The sequence below is a fragment of the Podarcis liolepis genome, assembly GCF_965112155.1.
Source record: "Podarcis liolepis genome assembly, chromosome: 4".
Lineage (NCBI taxonomy): Eukaryota > Metazoa > Chordata > Lepidosauria > Squamata > Lacertidae > Podarcis > Podarcis liolepis.
In genome coordinates this window covers 104,324,809-104,344,726 of record NC_139558.1, presented here as the reverse complement: position 1 = coordinate 104,344,726, position 19,918 = coordinate 104,324,809, and the positions used below count along the sequence as shown (strand labels likewise).

At 45.9% G+C, this 19,918-nt stretch overlaps 3 protein-coding genes across 3 annotated transcripts in view; all 3 read right to left on the bottom strand.

Annotated features, from left to right (window-relative positions):
- LOC310705796 (olfactory receptor 52P1-like) overlaps nt 1–19,918 on the bottom strand; it is a gene marked incomplete at its 3' end in the record, with an annotated part of 141,753 nt that overhangs the window by 121,413 nt on the left and 422 nt on the right. The gene's annotated exons all lie outside the window — the stretch shown is intronic.
- Nucleotides 6,077–15,982, bottom strand: LOC310705115 (uncharacterized protein). Its single transcript, XM_083499562.1, has 3 exons — nt 15,697–15,982; nt 8,621–10,854; nt 6,077–8,554 (listed from the first exon to the last, which is right to left on the bottom strand). The coding sequence occupies exons 1-2, from the start codon at nt 15,728–15,730 to the stop codon at nt 8,690–8,692; spliced, it is 2,199 nt and encodes a 732-aa protein (XP_083355688.1). The 5' UTR covers nt 15,731–15,982; the 3' UTR covers nt 6,077–8,554; nt 8,621–8,689.
- LOC310705066 (uncharacterized protein) overlaps nt 6,077–19,918 on the bottom strand; it is a 137,372-nt gene continuing 123,530 nt past the window's right edge. The window contains exon 8 of the mRNA XM_083499406.1: nt 6,077–6,787. The gene's annotated coding sequence lies outside the window, so the exon portion shown is untranslated. The remainder of the gene's footprint in view (nt 6,788–19,918) is intronic.

Here is a 19,918-nt window from a genome sequence, read left to right as displayed (position 1 = left end):
AAGGAGGAACCATGCGAGGTTCAAAATAAATAAATCCCATTCTCGTCATAAATGTAATACTTTCCTATGCATGCTTTTTATACTAATATACAAAAGTATGCCATTCCCTTGTCCAGAAATGATTAATTGCTAATTCAATGGACTGAAAATGGATGGTTGTTGTTATTATTATATTTAGGGAAGCTTTTAATGTTTGATGGACTATTGTATTTTAATCTTTCGTTGGAAGCCGCCAAGAGTGGCTGGGGAAACCCATCCAGATTGGCGGGGTATAAATTATTATTATTACTAATTAATTAATTAATTAATTAAATTGACCAGGTAACTGTTCTCCTTTCAAAAGAGGGAGGTGGAATCTCCACGATTGCTAATAGCATAACATTGAAAGGCTAGTGAAATATGGGGAGCCCTAGAGTATCTGCTTGGCATGCAGAATGTCCCATTGTCAGCCCCTGGCATCTCCTGCAAGGGCTGGACGAAATCCCTGCCTGAAACTCCGGGGAGCTGCTGCCAGTCAGTGTAGGCCAGGGGTCCTCATCCAGCACGACAGACTCTGGGGTCACGATAGACTCTGGGGGACGTTGCGTCCGAAGCGGTGGGTGAGGAAGGAGAAGAAGGCAGGGGTGTAGAAGACAAAAATGACTGCAACATGAGAGCCACTAGTGCCCAAGGCTTTGAGCTGGGCCTCTTTGGAGGGGAGCCGGAAAACAGACCGCAAGATCAGCACATAGGACAAAAGAATGAAGACCACATCAAGCATGAGGATGGTAATAGTGAACAAGCCATAAATCATATTGAAAGAGACAACAGCTTCACAGCTAGAGGGAATTCACAGAGAATCCTGTAATGGGCAGAGCAGGAATACCAGATAGGTGGGTTGGCAGGCAGAGAATAAAACAGTGTGATACCTGTATGCATTGATGAATATAAATAGTCATGGGGAACTGAGGTAGGGCAACTGTTAGGTCCAGTGCTATTTTTCTGCTATTTTTCTAGAAAAAGAAGTTTCAGAACACCTCCCTCGTTTTCTTAGGATGGCAATGGCACCCACTCAAGAGGGGCCAGAACTGAGTTCCAGCAAGTTCTGGCCGAAAAAATGACCCAGGTTAGGCCCATTAATAAGTGAGGCCAGCGTAACATACACAGGAATGGGAACTGACCACAAGACTAGTAAAAACCAGTTAAAGGGGAAATTAATGGCCGATTGTTAAAGAGAAAAACAACTCCAGATAAGGTACAAGGAGGGTTCTGACACAGATACTAAAATCAAATGGGTTGGGTAAGTGTTTTTCATGAACTATGGCTTGATGAGAGATGGTGAAGTGCAGACGAGGCAGAAAGTGGTTGGGTAAAGGATGAACAGCTAAGATTATGCATACTTTGCCTATGCTGTATAGTCTGTGTCCTAATGGAAATGTAATGCATTACTGAATGAAGTCCTACTGATTGGGGATTTAGTATGAGGCTCCGTTCTTGAAATCACAAGGAGAATCCCCCCCCCCAACCCCATACCTCGAAACTGAATACAGTGGTACCTCTGGTTATGAACTTAATTCGTTCCGGAGGTCCGTTCTTAAGCCTCTTATCCTGAGGCGCGCTTTCGCTAATGGGGCCTCCCACTGCGCACACACCTCCTGTGCACAATTTCCATTCACATCCTGGGGCAAAGTTCACAACCAGAAGCAGCTACTTCAGGGTTAGCGGAGTTCGTAACCAGGAGCGTTTGTAACCAGAAGCGTTCATAACCAGAGGTACCACTGTACAGGCCTCCTGGCAGCTCTGTCTTGCCCTCAGGACCCTGCCCAGGCCACATCCCTCATTGGCCCCATTCTGCACTCTCCCCAAGTGATTTTACCCAGCTGCCATCTGTCTTGGAACTATGACAACTGTTCTTGGTTGCCTGGATGAAGAGGGGTATATGTCTGACCACACCCATTTTGCCACACCCACCTCTGGGATGTGGCTCCCAGAAAGCTTTTGATAAGAAAACATGGCCCTGAGGCTGAAAAAGGGTCACCACCACTGAATAAATCCCTGCTTTTTCAGGACTGGAAACCCAGAATAACATGACATCAAAAGTTCCAGATTTTATTAGGCCAGAGATATGATTAAAATTAGGAAAGAAACTTGACCATCATTTGTTAAAACAGTCTATTACAGTATTACATACAGAACAATATAAATATGTCATTTCTGTGTGCAACCTGAGAAACATGGAAGAGATGGAGGAATACTGTAGGTCCTCAGAAATCTCCACTAATTCCATTTCTGGATTATCATGATCAAAACAAATATCTCCAGTACAAGGAGTGGACATCCAGGGGGTTGTTCTATGTTCAGGACCTTATTGAGTGGTGCTGACCCATCTTATAATAACCTTTGTGAATCCAGTTGAGGGGTCCTCAGTATGACTGACTCCAGATAGCTCAGGTATGATCATTTATAGGCAATATTTTATGGAAGCAGGAGGGACTTCATTATCAGAAAGTGTATGAATCTTTTTTATCTAACTCTGGAATGTATATAACTGGAGAACAACCTAGCCTTATGAGGAATGGCTGAGGCAATTTGGTGTGTTTAACCTGGAAAAGAGGATATGATAACCATCTTCAGCTATCTGAACAGCTGCCACATTGAAGATGGAGCAAGTTTATTTCCTGCTTCTCCAGAAGATTGGATTCAAATGACATGAAAGAAGATTCCAACTAAACATTTGGAGGAACCTTCTGACAGTAAGAGCAGTTTGATGGGGGAACAGACTCCTTCGGAAGGTGGTGGACTCTCCTCCGTTGGAGATTTTTAAACAGAGGTCGGAGGACCACCCACCAGGGATTGTTCAGCGGTGATTCCAACAATGCATGAGGTTGGGCTGGGTGACCCCTGGGGTTTCCTTCCAGCTCTATGATTCTATGATTCCATGAGGCATTTGGAGCTTCAGGGTGGACCAACAACTGCAGGCAGGATTGATCAAAGATGGCATATAAACCTGTATGGACATTTGACACAACACAGCAGAGTTGTTAGAAGGGGAATGAAATGAGAGGCAGGACTGAGATTTGGATATGCTTCGAGGTTCAGGCTATGGGAAGTCGTAAAATCAAAATTACAATTCGGAAGACAATTTGATCTTTTTTATTTTAGTTTTTTATTTTTATTGGATTCTGATTTGATATGTTAGTTGGAGGTTTTTTATTGGGAAATTAATATACACTCTAACAAAAAAAAGAGGGGGAATGAAACAACATCAGCCAGCTCCTCCACATGCAGCTGCTGGGTGACCTTGGGCTACTCACACTTCTCTGAAGTCTCTCAGCCCCACTCACCTCACAGAGTGTTTGTGGTGGGGAAGGAAGGGAAAGGAGAATGTTAGCCGCTTTGAAACTCCTTACGGTAGTGATAAAGCGGGATATCAAATCCAAACTCCTCCTCTTCATTGTCGTCTTCTTCTTCTTCTTCTTCTTCTTCTTTTTCTTCTTCTTCTTCTTCTTCTTCTTCTTCTTCTTCTTCTTCTTCTTCTTCTTCTTCTTCTTCTTCTTCTTTTAGACAGGCAGTCTCCCCACCCCCACCCCCTTTCCAGTGCATCAATATGGAGATAGTGCTTCCCTTTGGTTTAAGCAATAGATGCTGGGAGTAAACATTTATTCATTCCACTGGTCACCCGTCTTGGTTCCTACTCGAACAGTACATGGACACTTCTACATAACTGTTGTTACTGTGTTTGTGATGTGCATGGTTCATTCTGTCATGAATGCTTTAGCTGAGTTTCTTGCATTCAGGGGGTTGGACTAGATGTCCCTCGGGGTCCCTTTCAACTCTCTAATTCTATGATTCATTCAAAACCAATAAAATGTTTGTAAAAGGAAAAAGATGATGGTTAGATCCAGTGCTTTTTTCTGGGGGGCACGCAGGGGTACGCATACCCCTAAACATTTTGTGAATCTTTGTCGGAATCTCTGCTCGGCCAAGCCGATAAGGCCTCATCTTCCTCCGAGCTGAGCCTTTGAAATTGCCTCCGACGTGTATAATGACCTGAGCCTTTGATAAGGCCTCAAGCACATTCTATCCAGTAGGGTTCCCAGCACAGGGAAGAGACGAGAGGTTTGGCTACATTGTAAAGAGTTTTATTTCTAAACTACGCAGAACAGAAAAGACATCCTCTCTCTATGAAAGCAGAGAGCAACTGAACAAAGGAACAAAGGAAACAGGAAACCACTAATGTCACATCCTGTCTCCCTTTTCCCGTGAGACTGCAAAGTCTCTGGAATGTAAACAGAGTCCTGGGACTCCGCACAGCTGCACAGTGAGAAACAGAAACTAACATCCTCCCCCTTTCTGTGAACACCACTGGGCAGCGTGTCAGTACATTATCAGTACAAACCCAATTTCTGTACATAGGTACAGTGTTGATCCTTCGGAACAACCTTGGACAATAAATCATCAGGAATTTCATTACCTGGCATGTAGGACACTGTTACGAGTCCTTTCTCAACACATTCTCTAGTATGTTGCAGCTTCAATTGCAAGTGCTTCGTGCTTTGCTTACAACCTTCAGAAGTCATAATCTGAATTGGACATTTGACAGGAATTCTCATGTCTTTACACAACTGTAACAACCATTCATAGGCACCGACTCCATGGGGCCTGAGGGGGCCTGAGCCCCCTCAAAAATTCGTTTGGGGGGGCTCCGCCCCCCAATAATCTCGGGCGCCCCTCCAGCAGAGCGCCACCGCCGCCCCTCCCCCAGCCCAAAATGCACAGGGTCGGGCTGCATGCCTCCTGCCCTCCCTCCCGAGCAAAAGCTCCACCCAATTTCCTTCGGAGCTGATTAATAGGCGCAGCACGCTCTCCCCTATTCGCTCACGAGGAGGCGGCGCCACTTTATCGGCATATTCATGAGCTTATTTATTATTCATGAGCTTTCGCGGGCTCCCCCAATATTTTTTATAAGTCGGCGCCCCTGCAACCATTCACAATCCACAAGTGAATAAAACAATGCATTCAGTTCAGCTTCACAAGAACTTAAACTACTGTTGTTTGCTTCATGCACGATCAATCAAATAGACCCTGGTTGTACATATAGCAAACTCCAGGTGTGCTTTTCCCGTCTGCAGTGTCACTTCCAAAACTCGCATCAGCAAATATCTCAAGACCACCAGACTTCTGATTGTTAAATGTCAGCCTGTAATGCATAGTGCCTTTGAAATAGTGTGCTAAGTGTTTCAGAGCTTTCCAATCCTTAACAGTAGGATTGTTGACTTGTCTCCTTAGCAAGTTACAGCTAACTGCAATGTCAGGTCTTGAACATCTGGCAATGAAATTTAGTTTGCCTACCACACTTCTGTACAGTGTAGTGCCAGAAAATGCTCCTTCAGTGTCATCTACCTGATCACCTGTTGTCATTGGTGTGTCTACAGGGTTAGCACCCATCAGATTTACCTTGGTTAACACATCAGCAATTTTAGGTGACTGGTGTACTAGGAATTAAAGCTGCATCACATGATGGACACTTCAAGATGGCGGGGGCTGCTGAGCAGACTGCCAGAAGTTACACCCCGGGGAAAGCTGAAACAGTATCCCAGACCATGCAGGGATGTGTTCTTGAAACCGAAAGCTCCACAAAAGGGAGGCTTTTGGAAGAAGAGTGCACGAGGGGGTGTTTCCTGTTCAGGGGGTGAAATCTCCAAAGCAGGAGGAGCAAGGGGAGTTGGCTGCCACGTCATCCCAACCATCACTGCAACCAGCAGGCGGCACTGCTGTGTTGGAAGCAGTGGAAGTTTTTCCTGTGAAATGTTTGGGCAGAGTCCAAACGCCAGGATGATCTGCGCAGATGTGGTCACTAGCTGTTCCAGTACAAAGGCTAAGGCAAACCTTTGTGGAAGATGGAACTGGTTCACCATATTTACATCAAGAAGGGTCTGATCCACCAGTTGGGTGAAGACTCCTTGGAGGTGCAAAGTGTTGTGGAGTCTGGCACACTTCCCTGTGTTCCAATCAGCTTTCTGGACTTGTAGCGAAGTGTGCACAGCGCAAGCCGCTTAGTGTATAAGCTTGCAGAAGATAAAGAGTCCACATGCTGTTGTTCTAAACTAGCAGCTTTATTTACAGCAGAACAGTAAAAATAAACAAACCATCCGAGACAGCAGTTATCTTGCTTCCTTGCTTGGCAGCAAAAGCGAAAGTCAGACAGAACAAAGAAACAGCTTCTCCAGAAGTTGGAGACAGCTCCTCCGAAGAACAGGCAGGACGATGGGTTCCCGAGCTGTTAAGCCTATAAGCTCCGATTCCCCATCACACCCCCTCTCATCCTGCACTGCTGGGGGCTTGTAAGTTTCACCACTTACCCCAAACATAGACCTTTACAGAACTCCCCATGATGCTGAAAGCTCAAAGGTTTCATGACCCCATCTGCCAGGTTCTTCTGGCTTGAACAGTACTGCAATCTCACCAAGCCTAACTGGATACTCTGACACACATTCTGGAAACGGATGTCTAGGTTTTTGGTTCTGGCCTTAAACTGCCCAGACTCTGCCAACTTCAGACAGGGTTGATTGTCCTCCCACACCGTGACAGGCAAACAACAATCCCTGCAGCTTTCTTGAACCAAACAAACATAGAATTCCAATTCCCTGCAAAGCTCAGACAACACACTGAATTCAGCTTCAGTAAAGGAAAGCGCAATGAGAATTTGCTTCCGGGTGTGATAGCCTGGGATGCAGATTCAGATGCTGAACCTAAGGAATCCCAACCTGCACCGGATTCCCCGCCTCCAGAGCCAGCTGAGCCAGGGCTGGGGCATGAGCCTGAAGGGTCCTCACCTGTGCTGGATCCTCAGGTGCAGGCACCAGCTGAGTCTGCTCTGGCTCCTGAGGTGATGGAGGACCCATTGCCTGCAGATGCTCCACTCTCAGCCCCGTCAGAGGAAGCTGGGGTTGCCTCTGGGTCCGGTAACCCTCCAGCCTCTCCTGAGCTGCAGAGGCTTAGGGCAGAGAGGCAGAGGGAACTAAGTTCCCGCAGGAAGAGTGCTCGCATCCTGGCCAGGAGAGGCGAGACTTTTGAGGATCAGGGCCGCCCTATGCCTCGGGACATATAAAAGGCAGCCAGCCCCAGTCCCAAGTTGCGGGAGCAACGTTGGTAGTTGACAGTCCCTGCCCTGCACCCAGCTTCAACTTTAAGGGACTGCCTTCATATTGCTTCATCGACCACGGACTGGACTTAGACCTTGCCTCTTGATTAACCCCCGGGACCAGCACACCGGGACTTCCACCCAACCAAAGAGTCCCCAAACCTTACCACCATCCCAGATACGGACTTCCTGTTAGCCAGATTCGCCCAATCACTATCTGTCCTGCACATCAGCTAGCCATCACCCTTAGCTGACAGCTTGAGACAGAAATCCTTGGTATCCTGCAGATAACGCAACACCCTCTTGATACCATTCCAGGCACTCACGCTCGGGTTTGTAGCTTCCCTGCTGAGCAGATTGGTAGCAAAAGCAATGTCCGGTCTGCTCCACTGGGACAGATACAACAGCCTACCCAGAGCTGACTGAAAGATCTCAGCATTTTTGAACTCAGCGCATTCTACTTGCTGACTATGTTTCACATAACTTGTCTCCATGGGTGTCCTGACCCCTGCATTCAGACATCCTGAACTTCTCAAGCCGTGATGCTGACTTGAATAAAATATTGGTGGGGGGCCAGGTAAGGCCCTCCTTGCACAATCAATCACATGATACATGCACATCATTTGAATGGCAATGCCTATAATGGCAGTGATTTTTTTAAAAAAGTAATATTTTGAGCCCGTAGTTCAATTTCCAGAAGCTCCCCTTGCCCCAGAGAACACTTCTAGCATTCCATCTCCCCTACCTGTGTCCATTTGGTATCAGCCTTTCCAGGTTTTTTCCTGTCCATTGTGTTTGTCTTTCATTTGTTCTCCTATGTGTGTTGCCAGTAGAAGCCACAATTCTGTGGGTACTCTAGGTGGTGCAGAAAACACCTAGAAGCTCCTTAGAGGTTCAAGTGCCGATAAACTTCAGTTTTGAGATCTATAAATTCCAATTAGCCAGCAGAGGGTGTCACAGGGCCAGCCTTCCTTCCCTTTAGAGCAAACATGGGTCTCCAGCTGTTTTTGGACTACAACTCCCATCATCCCTAGCTAGCAGAACTAATGGGAAGGGATGATGGAAACTGTAGTCCAGGAGCTGCTGGGAACCAAAGTTTGGGAAACCCTGCTTCAAAGCAACTTTTGCGTTTGGCCTGCAAATATGGGACCTGTCCACCTTTGTATTTTCTTGTATTTTGATTTTATTGTGACCATTGTACATTATTTATTTATTTATTTATTTATTGAGGGAAAATTCAAAGAGAAATTGTACGGCAAGTTGTGGAAGAATAAAAGGTTGTGTTTGGGGGGGGAAACCCTGGGGCGTGGCCCCCTCAAATATTTTATTGGGGGGCAAAGACCTCATGGGCTTTAAGAGTTGGTGCCTAGTCCCTACACCCACAGATCTCAGGAATGTTACAACATAAAAACACAAGATAAAAACACAAAACTGATGTTAATCAGCCAAAGGTGGAGATTTGTCTGGTTCCTAAAGATGTTTAATGGTTTTTCTGACCTTTGTATAGATTCTTTGATGGAAAGTGAGATTGGAGCTCCACCAGAAGCTCTTTCCACATTCCACACACTAATATGTTTTCTCCCCTGTATGAATTATTTGATGGGAAGTGAGATTGGAGCTGTGAGTGAAGCTCTTTCCACATTCCACACACTGATAGGGTTTCTCCCCAGTATGAATTCTTTGATGCGAAGTGAGATTGGAGCTTTCAGTGAAGCTCTTTCCACATTCCACACACTGATAGGGCTTCTCCCCAGTATGAATTCTTTGATGCGAAGTGAGAGAGCAGCTCTGACTGAAGCTCTTTCCACATTCCACACACTGATAGGGTTTCTCCCCTGAATGAATTCTCTGATGCTTAGTGAGATCCGAGTTCGTACTGAAGCTCTTTCCACATTCCACACACTGATAGGGTTTCTCCCCTGAATGAATTCTCTGATGCTTAGTGAGATCCGAGTTCGTACTGAAGCTCTTTCCACATTCCACACACTGATAGGGTTTCTCCCCTGTATGAATTCTCTGATGGAAAGTGAGACTGTAGCTGTGACTGAAGCCCTTTCCACATTCCACACACTGATAGGGTTTCTCCCCTGTATGAATTCTTTGATGGGAAGTGAGACTGTGGCTGTGACTGAAGCTCTTTCCACATTCCACACACTGATAGGGTTTCTCCCCTGTATGAATTCTTTGATGGGAAGTGAGATTGTGGCTGTGACTGAAGCTCTTTCCACATTCCACACACTGATAGGGTTTCTCCCCTGTATGAATTCTTCTATGGGAAGTGAGAGAGGAGCTATCAGTGAAGCTCTTTCCACATTCCACACACTGATAGGGTTTCTCCCCAGTATGAATTCTTTGATGGGAAGTGAGTTGGTCCTTCTTCCTGAAGCTCTTTCCACATTCCACACACTGATAGGGTTTCTCCCCTGTATGAATTCTTTGATGCAAAGTGAGATTGGAGCTCTGACTGAAGCTCTTTCCACATTCCACACACTGATAGGGTTTCTCCCCTGTATGCATTCTCTGATGGGAAGTGAGATTAGAGCTATCAGTGAAGCTCTTTCCACATTCCACACACTGATAGGGTTTCTCCCCTGTATGAATTCTTTGATGCGAAGTAAGAGAGGAGCTTTCAGTGAAGCTCTTTCCACATTCCACACACTGATAGGGTTTCTCCCCAGTATGAATTCTTTGATGCGAAGTGAGATAGGAGCTCTTACTGAAGCTCTTTCCACATTCCACACACTGATAGGGTTTCTCCCCAGTATGAATTCTTTGATGGGAAGTGAGATAGGAGCTTTCAGTGAAGCTCTTTCCACATTCCACACACTGATAGGGTTTCTCCTCAATATGAATTCTTTGATGCGAAGTGAGAGTGGAGCTTTCAGTGAAGCTCTTTCCACATTCCACACACTGATAGGGTTTCTCCCCAGTATGAATTCTTTGATGGGAAGTGAGAGAGGAGCTCTTCCTGAAGCTCTTTCCACATTCCACACACTGATAGGGTTTCTCCCCTGTATGAATTCTTTGATGGGAAGTGAGAGAGGAGCTTGTACTGAAGCTATTTCCACATTCCACACACTGATAGGGTTTCTCCCCAGTATGAATTCTTTGATGGGAAGTGAGAGAGGAGCTGTGACTGAAGCTCTTTCCACATTCCACACACTGATAGGGTTTCTCCCCAGTATGAATTCTTTGATGCGAAGTGAGTTTGGAGCTATAAGTGAAGCTCTTTCCACATTCTACACACTGATAGGGTTTCTCCCCAGTATGAATTCTTTGATGGGAAGTGAGTTTGGAGCTCTTACTGAAGCTCTTTCCACATTCCGCAAACTGATAGGGTTTCTCCCCTGTATGAATTCTCTGATGGGAAGTGAGATCGGTGCTCCTACTGAAGCTCTTTCCACATACCATGCACTGATAAGGTTTCTCCCCTGTATGAATTCTCTGATGCCTAGTGAGAGAGGAGCCCTGATTGAAGCTCTTTCCACATTCCATGCACTGATAGGGTTTCTCCCCTGTATGAATTCTCTGATGCTTAGTGAGATCCGAGCTCGTACTGAAGCTCTTTCCACATTCCACACATTGATAGAGTTTCTTTCCAAGGATATTTTGTTGATGGGAAGTGGAATGGGAGCGCTGACTGCAGCTTTCTCCACACTCCAAATTTTCACGTGGCTTCTCCTCTCTGGGGATTTTATCGTGGTCACCTTTGTTCTTGATTTCATCACAATCTGCAATGGAGACAAAAAGGGATTAGAGCCTCAAGAACAAATGGAGAAGAAATCAAGGGAGTTCAGTGTGTGTTTCTCACCTTTGTTGTTTGTCAATAACCAACATATTTATTATCATATTTTGTTGAGTTGTTGACTGCTGCTTTGTTTGCTATAGAGTAGCGGCCAAAATTGTGGAAGACTTTTGCAGAAAAGTGTATTTCAGAGGTTTGATGGCTCATAACACTGCTTCTTTTGGAGTAATATCATACAATTATGTATCAACGGAAATTGTTCATTTACCCATATTCTATCTAATGTTATAGCCAAATAACCAGAAAAAGGAAGCACAACTTGCTTAGGTTGACTCTGTGTCTTTTTGTGGTTGGTTTTTTTGTGTTCTTGTAAAACATAATAAAATTATAGAAATGGCACAAAGAGTTGACTGGTCATCCAGAAAGCGATGTAAAATTGTACTGTTTAATGAACAATGCTACAGTTATGAAGAAACTGATGAAAGATTAGGAAAAACTTAACCAGACTGGCCATTATATATTTTTGAAGAGGTATCAGGAGACTCAGTCACTATAAAATCAGACCGGTAAAGGCAGGGAAAGGTGCACAAAGGCAAGTGACGATGGACGAGTGGAGAGACTGTCCCTACATGACAGAAGAAAATCATCTGGGTGTATACAAGATGACATGGCGCAATTTAATGTGAAGTTGAGGGCAAGGACTGGTCAAAATGTTATAATTCTAAGGAATAAGCCATTGTCATCTCACAAGCAAAGGTTGAAAAGATTAAACCCATGTTAACTGGACAGCTGAACAATGGAACAGTGTTATTTGGAGCAATGAGACCCAAATCTCATTGCTTGGTAGTGATGGCATAACATACACGAGGAGAAGAATCAGATAAGATTTACATCCACTTGCATTACACCGACCACGAAACACTCAGATATTGTGTTGATCTGGGGTTGTATGGCAGCAAAAGGTGTGGGCAAAATTTACATCATTAATGGGGATGTAAATGCCCTAAAATGCATAAATGAAAGACTTGCGTGCAAACTGAAGAAGAAGAAGAAGAGTTTGGATTTGATATCCCACCTTTCACTCCCCTTCAGGAGTCTCAAAGCGGCTAACATTCTCCTTTCCCTTCCTCCCCCACAACAAACACTCTGTGAGGTGAGTGGGGCTGAGAGACTTCACAGAAGTGTGACTGGCCCAAGGTCACCCAGCAGCTGCATGTGGAGGAGCGGAGACACGAACCCGGTTTCCCAGATTACGTGACTACCGCTCCTAACCACTACACCACACTGAAGCGTTCCTCAGGTGATCTTTTCCCAGATGCTGAAGCACATTGTCAGGGCACTGCCCTCGGTTAGGGAGGGAGAGAGGAAAAGCCAAATGGATTACAGAGAGCCTCCGGGGATCGTGGGAAGCAGCTCCTCTTCAACGGAGGAGAATAAAGACGCCTCCAGTGCAGCGGCACTGCAGGAGTCGGAAGAGGCAAGACAGTGCCAGGACAACTTGCCTGGGCAAAGTGGGGAGGAGAGGGGTCCTCTGTTACCCACACCCTCCTTGTGCAGAAAGCATCCGCGCAGAGAGGGGAGGCGCAGACTGCTTTGCTGGGGAAAGTTTAGGAACCGCCCACTCACGGATTCTGCCAACGACTGAGTCAGCCACGGGAGAGTGGGGCTCCGGATGGATAAGGTTTATTTTGGCAGCAAAAGCAAGGCTTCACAGCTAAGCAGGGAGATATTTGCCTGCTTGCTCTCGAGCAACCCCTTGGAAACATTACACACACACTCATATATATATTCTATTTTATACTTCAACAGGATTCCGCTCCATGTCATGTTGCTGCTGTGTGCAAAAGGTGCTTTCAAGATAAAGATATTTCACTGCCGGAATGGCCTGGGAATAGCCCAAACTTTAACCCAATCAGAAATCTATGGAGCCAACTAAAGAAACTTGTTAGTCAGAAGCAACCCAGCAATAAAGTCCAATTAACAGAGGCAATAATTTAATCTTGGTTTCACTTTATTACAGCTGCAGAACTAAAAACTTGGTTCACTTCATGGGAAGGCATTGTAAGGCCGTAATTAAAGCTAGAGGTTGCCAATGGTTAGGACTGCTGTTCTAATAAATACTCCTTCATAAAAGTTCTTTCATTACATTCTTCATTAGATTATCTGTCAGGGGTTCAGGAGCAGAGGCAAGGGCAAGGGAGGAAACAGAGAGCGAGGGGGAGGAGGCAGAAGAAAAGATGAGTGATGACGACGACCCGAGATCTCCGAGTCTTTCCAGTGAATCAGAAGATTCACAGAAAGGAGCACCAGTGGCCAGGGCAAGGGGGGAGCCTAGGGGGACACCCCAGGAAGATAGAGCCAGAGGGGACTCAGAGGGGAGCAGTTGGAGATCGGGACCAGCGTCACCGCCAGAGAGCAGGGAAGAGGAAGGGCGCCAGGGATCAAGCGCTGGCAGCTCACAACAGGAGGGAGGGCACGAGTCAGGAGTGGCCACACCTCCATCAGGGAGCGAAGAAACGGTCAGACGGAAAGTGGAAGGTTGGGCGCGCGCGCCAAGTTCAAATGCACAGGAAAGTGACGCAGTAGGTAGCCCGGAGAGGGAGCCAGGTCCTAAAGCCCGGCGCAAGGAGACAGAAGGGTCCGGGGGGTCGGCGTCGGAGGAGTCCCGGAGGGAAGAGACCCCGGGGGGCAGAGGGACCCAGAGGAGAACAGTCAGGCGGAAAAGGTGGAGCAGGGCTAGGATATTAAGTTGGTGCACAAGGGGCGGAGACTCAGACGGAGCTTCGCCGATCTAACCATAAGACGTAGAGTTACACGCAGCAGCTTGAGAATGGAAACTGTAACTCAATAAAGACTTTTACTTAATGATCGCTGGCTAGCGTGATCCTCTGTGAGCTAGGATCGGGGAGCAACTCTGACATTATCCTTCATTGATATATAATTTTATGGTATTACTCCACACAAAAGTGGTGTTATGAGCCATCAAACCTCAGAAATACACTTTTCACAAAAGGTTTCCACAATTTTGGCCACTAGGAGAAGTTCACTTTAAAGTTAATGTTCTATTTATATGGGATCAGACTATTATTTATGTTTCATGTTTATATATGTGTTGGAAGCCGCCCAGAGTGGCTTGGGCAACCCAGCCAAATGGGCAGGGTATAAATAAAAAATATTATTATTACTAGAGTGTTACATTGATTTAAGAACAGTCCTGTTCTGGAAAAGATTAAGTTTGTAAACCATCTTCATCTTCATCATCATCATCATCATCATCACTGCTACTACTACCTGAGATTCAATAAGTCTAGCTCTTCTCTGGGATGAATTTTGTTTGGCCCAACCATGGCATCCCCTCCATCTCCATTGTCAGTCATTTCTTTCATAGAATCATAGAGTTGGAAGAGACCACAAGGGCCATCGAGTCCAACCCCCTGCCAAGCAGGAAACACCATCAGAGCACTCCTGACATATGGTTGTCAAGCCTCTGCTTAAAGACCTCCAAAGAAGGAGACTCCACCACACTCCTTGGCAGCAAATTCCACGGTCGAACAGCTCTTACTGTCAGGAAGTTCTTCCTAATGTTTTTGATCAACCCAAGACTGACAGGAGCAAATACAAAACCAGAAAACCTGAAGCTACGTACCGTATTTTTCGCCCTATAGGACGCACTTTTCCCCCTCCAAAAATGAAGGGGAAATCTGGGTGCGTCCTATGGGGCGAATGCAGGCTTTCGCTGAAGCTGAAGGTGCGCACCGACCCCTCTCGCTCTCCAGGCTTCAGGAAGCTCTGCGCAACCCTCGGGAGACCGGCTCCGAGGGTTGCGCAAAGCTGGCTGCAGTCCCGGGACAGCAGGCAGATCTGCGCCGCCATCCCGAGCAGGGTGCTAAGTCCCGCCCCGCTCGGGATGGCGGCGCAGAGCTGCCTGCAGTCGCGGGATCAGCGCACTTCTCCCCATCGCCAGCCCCACAAGCTCGGGGGACAGCGGGGAGGCAGAGCGTGCCTTCCCACTGTCCCCTGAGCTGGTTCTTCCAGCCCCGCACCTGGGGGGGAAATAAATTTTTTTTCTTTATTTCCCCCCCAAAAAACTAGGTGCGTCCTATGGGCCGGAGCGTCTTATGGGGCGCAAAATACGGTATGTGGTGTCCGGAACGTTTCCACAGCTATCTGGGATGAATTTTGTTTGGCCCAACCATGGCATCCCCTCCATCTCCATTGTCAGTCGTTTCTTTGGTCAACCCAAGACTGACAGGAGCAAAAACAAAAACAGAAAACCTGAAGCTCCACATTTCCTGGACTTGTAGCAGAGCGGCACAGCGAGTGCTGCTTGTGTGTGTGAGCTTGCAGAACTCAGAGTCCAATACACTGCTGTTCCTCTAAATTAGAAAGCTTTTTTGTATGTACAGCAAGATAAACCATCGGAAGATGCACACGTTGCGTCTTCCATGTCTCAGCAGAAAACGAAAGTCAGAAAGAACGAAGAAACAGCTTTCCTGGATGTTGAGAAAGCTCCTCCCCAGATGCAGGACACTCTGAGCTGTTAACCCTGTAAGCTCTAAAGCTCACAACTTATCTTTCCTAACAATTCTGAAGCTGACATTGAAGATGGCCTGGGCAGTTCAGACCAGCCCGGTCGTGGTAGAAAAAGGAATAATTTGAGGAAGATTGTTCAAAGAAAAAACTGTAACTTACTGTTTATTGTGGGGGTGTTAGGTTCCCAGGTGTTATAGGGGGCACTGTTGAGCTCTGTGAAAATATATGAGGTTGGTTCCATAGAGGTATGTTTTGAATTTCCAGGCTGATATGATGATCCCACAGGGAGCCTTACCAAGAGAGGCCACGATCCCACGATTCTCCTCCATGACGTCCTTATGCAGAGCTCTCTGGGCAGGATCCAGCAACGCCCACTCCTCTTCCGTGAAACGAACGGCGACATCTTCAAAGCACACTGGACCCTAAAAGAAAAAGGGAAATGTCCTCCTCTGAGACAGCAGAAATATGATCTGCTACACAATGCTCTGTTGTTTCCTTCCTGTAAATAATAATAATAATAATAATAATAATAATAATAATAATAATAATAATAATTTATTATTTAGACCCCACCCATCTGGCTGGGTTGTGGTGTTGTTTCAATAGGATTGCTAGCTGCACATTTTATTTATGGATGCTTATTTTATTCTGCCTTTTAATTATGGGTATCCGTCTTTGTGCAAATAGGTGGTACTCCACCTTGTGGTTTTCAAGTCACTCTGCCTACACAAGCATTCCAGTTTCCCCGATGGAAGGATCCACTTTCTCCTCTCCTTGTGAGTTGTTCTGGGAAGGTTCCCTCCCAATGCCCTAGGGCCAAATTCAAGGGGTTCATGGGGGCATGGAGAGGGGGAGGGGAGGAATGGGGGGCAGGCTCCATTTTCCAGCGGATGGGTCTGGTTAGGTGAATCCAGGCCACTATTTGTTCTCATTTGTCCACTGCTTAGAAACCATTTTTTGCATTCAGTGATCAGTCTAGAAATAAGATAAGCCTATTTTGGATGGCCCCCTTCATGGATCACTGCCTTGCCATGGCGAAGGGGCTTGAATATCTCAGAAAAGCTATGAGCTATGCGGTGCAGGGCCACCCAAGATGGACAGGTCATAGTGGAGAGTTTTGACCAAACATGGTCCACCTGGAGCAGGAACCGGTAAGCCACTCCAGTATCCCTGCCAAGAAAACTCCATGGACAAAGACAACAGGCATATAAAAGTTATGACGCTGGAAGATGAGCCCCTCAGGTCGGAAGGCGTCCAACATGCTACTGAGGAAGAGCGGAGGACAAGTACAAGTAGATTCAGAGCTGATGAAGCGGCTGGGCCAAAGCCGAAAGGACGCTCAGTTGCGGATATGCCTGGAAGCGAAAGGAAAGTCCAATGCTGTAAAGACAAATATTGCATAGGAACCTGGAATGTAAGAACCATGAACCTTGGTAAGTTGGATGTGGTCAAAAATGAGATGGCAAGAATAAATATTGACATCCTGGGCATCAGTGAACTAAAATAGATGGGAATGGGCGAATTTAGTTCGGATGACCATCACATCTACTACTGTGGGCAAGAATCCTGTAAAAGAAATGGAGTGGCCCTTAGAGTCGACAAAAGAGTGGCAAAAGCTGTACTAGGATGCAATCTCAAAAAATGATAGAATGATCTCGATACGAATACAAGGCAGACCTTTTAACATCACAGTAATCCAAGTTTATGCACCAACCACTGGTGCTGAAGAAACTGAAAATGACCAATTCTATGAAGACTTACAACACCTTATAGAAATGACACCAAAGAGGGATGTTCTTCTCATTATAGGGGATTGGAATGCTAAAGTAGGGAGTCAAGAGATAAAAGGAACAACTGGCAAGTTTGGCCTTGGAGTTCAAAACGAAGCAGGGCAAAGGCTAATAGAGTTCTGCCAAGAGAACAAGCTGGTCATCACAAACACTCTTTTCCAACAACACAACAGACGACTCTACACATGGACATCACCAGATGGGCAGCATCAAAATCAGATTGATTATATTCTCTGCAGCCAAAGATGGAGAAGCTCTATACAGTCAGCAAAAACAAGACCTGGAGCTGACTGTGGCTCAGATCATCAGCTTCTTATAGCAAAATTCAAGCTTAAACTGAAGGAAGTAGGAAAAACCACTGGGCCGGTAAGATGCAATCTAAATCAAATCCCAAATCCCTTATGAATACATAGTGGAAGCGAGCAACAGGTTTAAGGATTTAGATTTGGTGGATAGAGTGCCTGAAGAACTATGGATGGAGGCTCATAACATTATACAAGGGGCAGCAACTAAAACCATCCCAATGAAAAGGAAATGCAAGAAAGCAAAGTGGCTGTCCAACGAGGCCTTACAAAGAGCGGGGGAGAGAAGGCAAGCAAAATGCGAGGGAGATGGTGAAAGATACAGGAAACTGAATGCAGATTTCCAAAGAATAGCAAGGAGAGACAAGAAGGCCTTCTTAAACGAGCAATGCAAAGAAATAGAGAAAAACAATAGAATGGGAAAAACCAGAGATCTGTTCAAGAAAATTGGAGATATGAAAGGAACATTTCGTACAAAGATTTCCATAATAAAAGACAAAAGTGGAAAGGACCTATCAGAAGCAGAAGACATCAAGAAGAGGTGGCAAGAATACACAGAGGAACTATACCAGAAAGAAATGGATGTCTCGTATACCCCAGGTAGTGTGGTTGCTGACCTTGAGCCAGACATCCTGGAGAGTGAAGTCAAATGGGCCTTAGAAAGCACTGCTAATAACAAGGCCAGTGGAAGTGATGATATTCCAGCTGAACTATTTAAATTTTTAAAAGATGTTGCTGTTAAGGTGCTACGCTCCATATGCCAGCAAATTTGGAAAACTCAGCAGTGGCCAGAGGATTGGAGAAGATCAGTCTACATCCCAATCCCAAAGAAGGGCAGTGCCAAAGAATGCTCCAGCTACCGCACAATTGCATTCATTTCACACGCTAGGAAGGTTATGCTTAAAATTCTACAGGGCAGGCTCAAGCAGTATGTGGACCGAGAACTCCCAGAAGTGCAAGCTGGATTTAGAAGAGGCAGAGGAACCAGAGACCAAATTGCAAACATGCGCTGGATTATGGAGAAAGCTAGAGAGTTCCAGAAAGACATCTTCTTCTGCTTCATTGACTATGCAAAAGCCTTTGACTGTGTCGACCACAGCAAACTATGGCAAGTTCTTAAAGAAATGGGAGTGCCTGATCACCTCATCTACAGTTAGAACTGGATATGGAACAACTGGTTCAAAATTGGGAAAGGAGTACGACAAGGCTGTATATTGTCCCCCTGCTTATTTAACTTATATGCAGAATTCATCATGCGAAAGGCTGGGCTGGATGAATCCCAAGCCGAAATGAAGATCGCCGGAAGAAACAACCTCAGATATACAGCTGACACAACCTTGATGGCAGAAAGTGAGGAGGAATTAAAGAACCTTTTAATGAGGGTGAAAGAGGAGAACACAAAATATGGTCTGAAGGTCAACATCAGAAAAGCGAATATCATGGCCACTGGTCCCATCACCTCCTGGCAAATAGAAGGGGAAGAAATGGAAGCAGTAAGAGCTTTTACTTTCTTGGGCTCCATGATCACTGGAGATGGTGACAGCAGTCACAAAATTAAAAGACGCCTGCTCCTTGGGAGAAAGGCGATGGCATACCTAGACAGCATCTTAAAAAGCAGAGACATCACCTTACCAACAAAGGTCCGTAGAGTTAAAGCCACGGTCTTCCCAGTAGTGATGTATGGAAGTGAGAGCTGGACCATAAAGAAGGCTGATCGCCAAAGAATTGATGCTTTTGAGTTATGGTGCTGGAGGAGACTCTTGAGAGTCCCATGGACTGCAAGAAGATCAAACGTATCCATTCTTAAGGAAATCAGCCCTGAGTGCTCACCGGAAGGACAGATTGTGAAGTTGAGGCTCCAATACTTTGGCCACCTCATGAGAAGAGAAGACTCCCTGGAAAAGACCCTGTTGTTGGGAAAGATGGAGGGTACAAGGAGAAGGGGACGACAGAGAATGAGATGGTTGGACAGTGTTCGCGAAGCTACAAACATGAGTCTGACCAAACTGTGGGAGGCAGTGTAAGACAGGAGTGCCTGGCGTGCTCTGGTCCATGGGGTCATGAAGAGTCGGACACGACTAAACGACTAAACAACAACAAGAACAACAATTTTGGATGGCCATCTGTCTTGGATGATCTAGCAACGCAGGGGGTTGGACTTGATGACCCTTGGGGTCCAGGATTCCATGAAAACTGCAACTACAGATGAATCCTACTGGCAAAATTCAGAAGGCTGGTGTCAGAGTTCTATGGGTAGGAAATCCCACAGTACACAGCTGGAGTTCACACTTTCTTAGCAAGAACACGGTATTCACAGACTTGGCTGAGTTTCGGGCCTCATGAGAACAGCAGCTCATTCCCAGAGGGTCTGTAAATTTGCATAATCTAGCAGAGATTCCTGCAACGCAGGGGGTTTCCTGGCTCT

Bases quoted from the DNA above. Each gene is read 5' to 3' on its own strand.
- LOC310705115 (XM_083499562.1), bottom strand. From the start codon at position 15,730: ATGGAGGAGAATCGTGGGATCGTGGCCTCTCTTG. The intron at 10,855-15,696 runs GTAAGGCTCCCT...TCTCCATTGCAG, and splicing joins TGGGATCGTGGCCTCTCTTG to ATTGTGATGAAATCAAGAAC.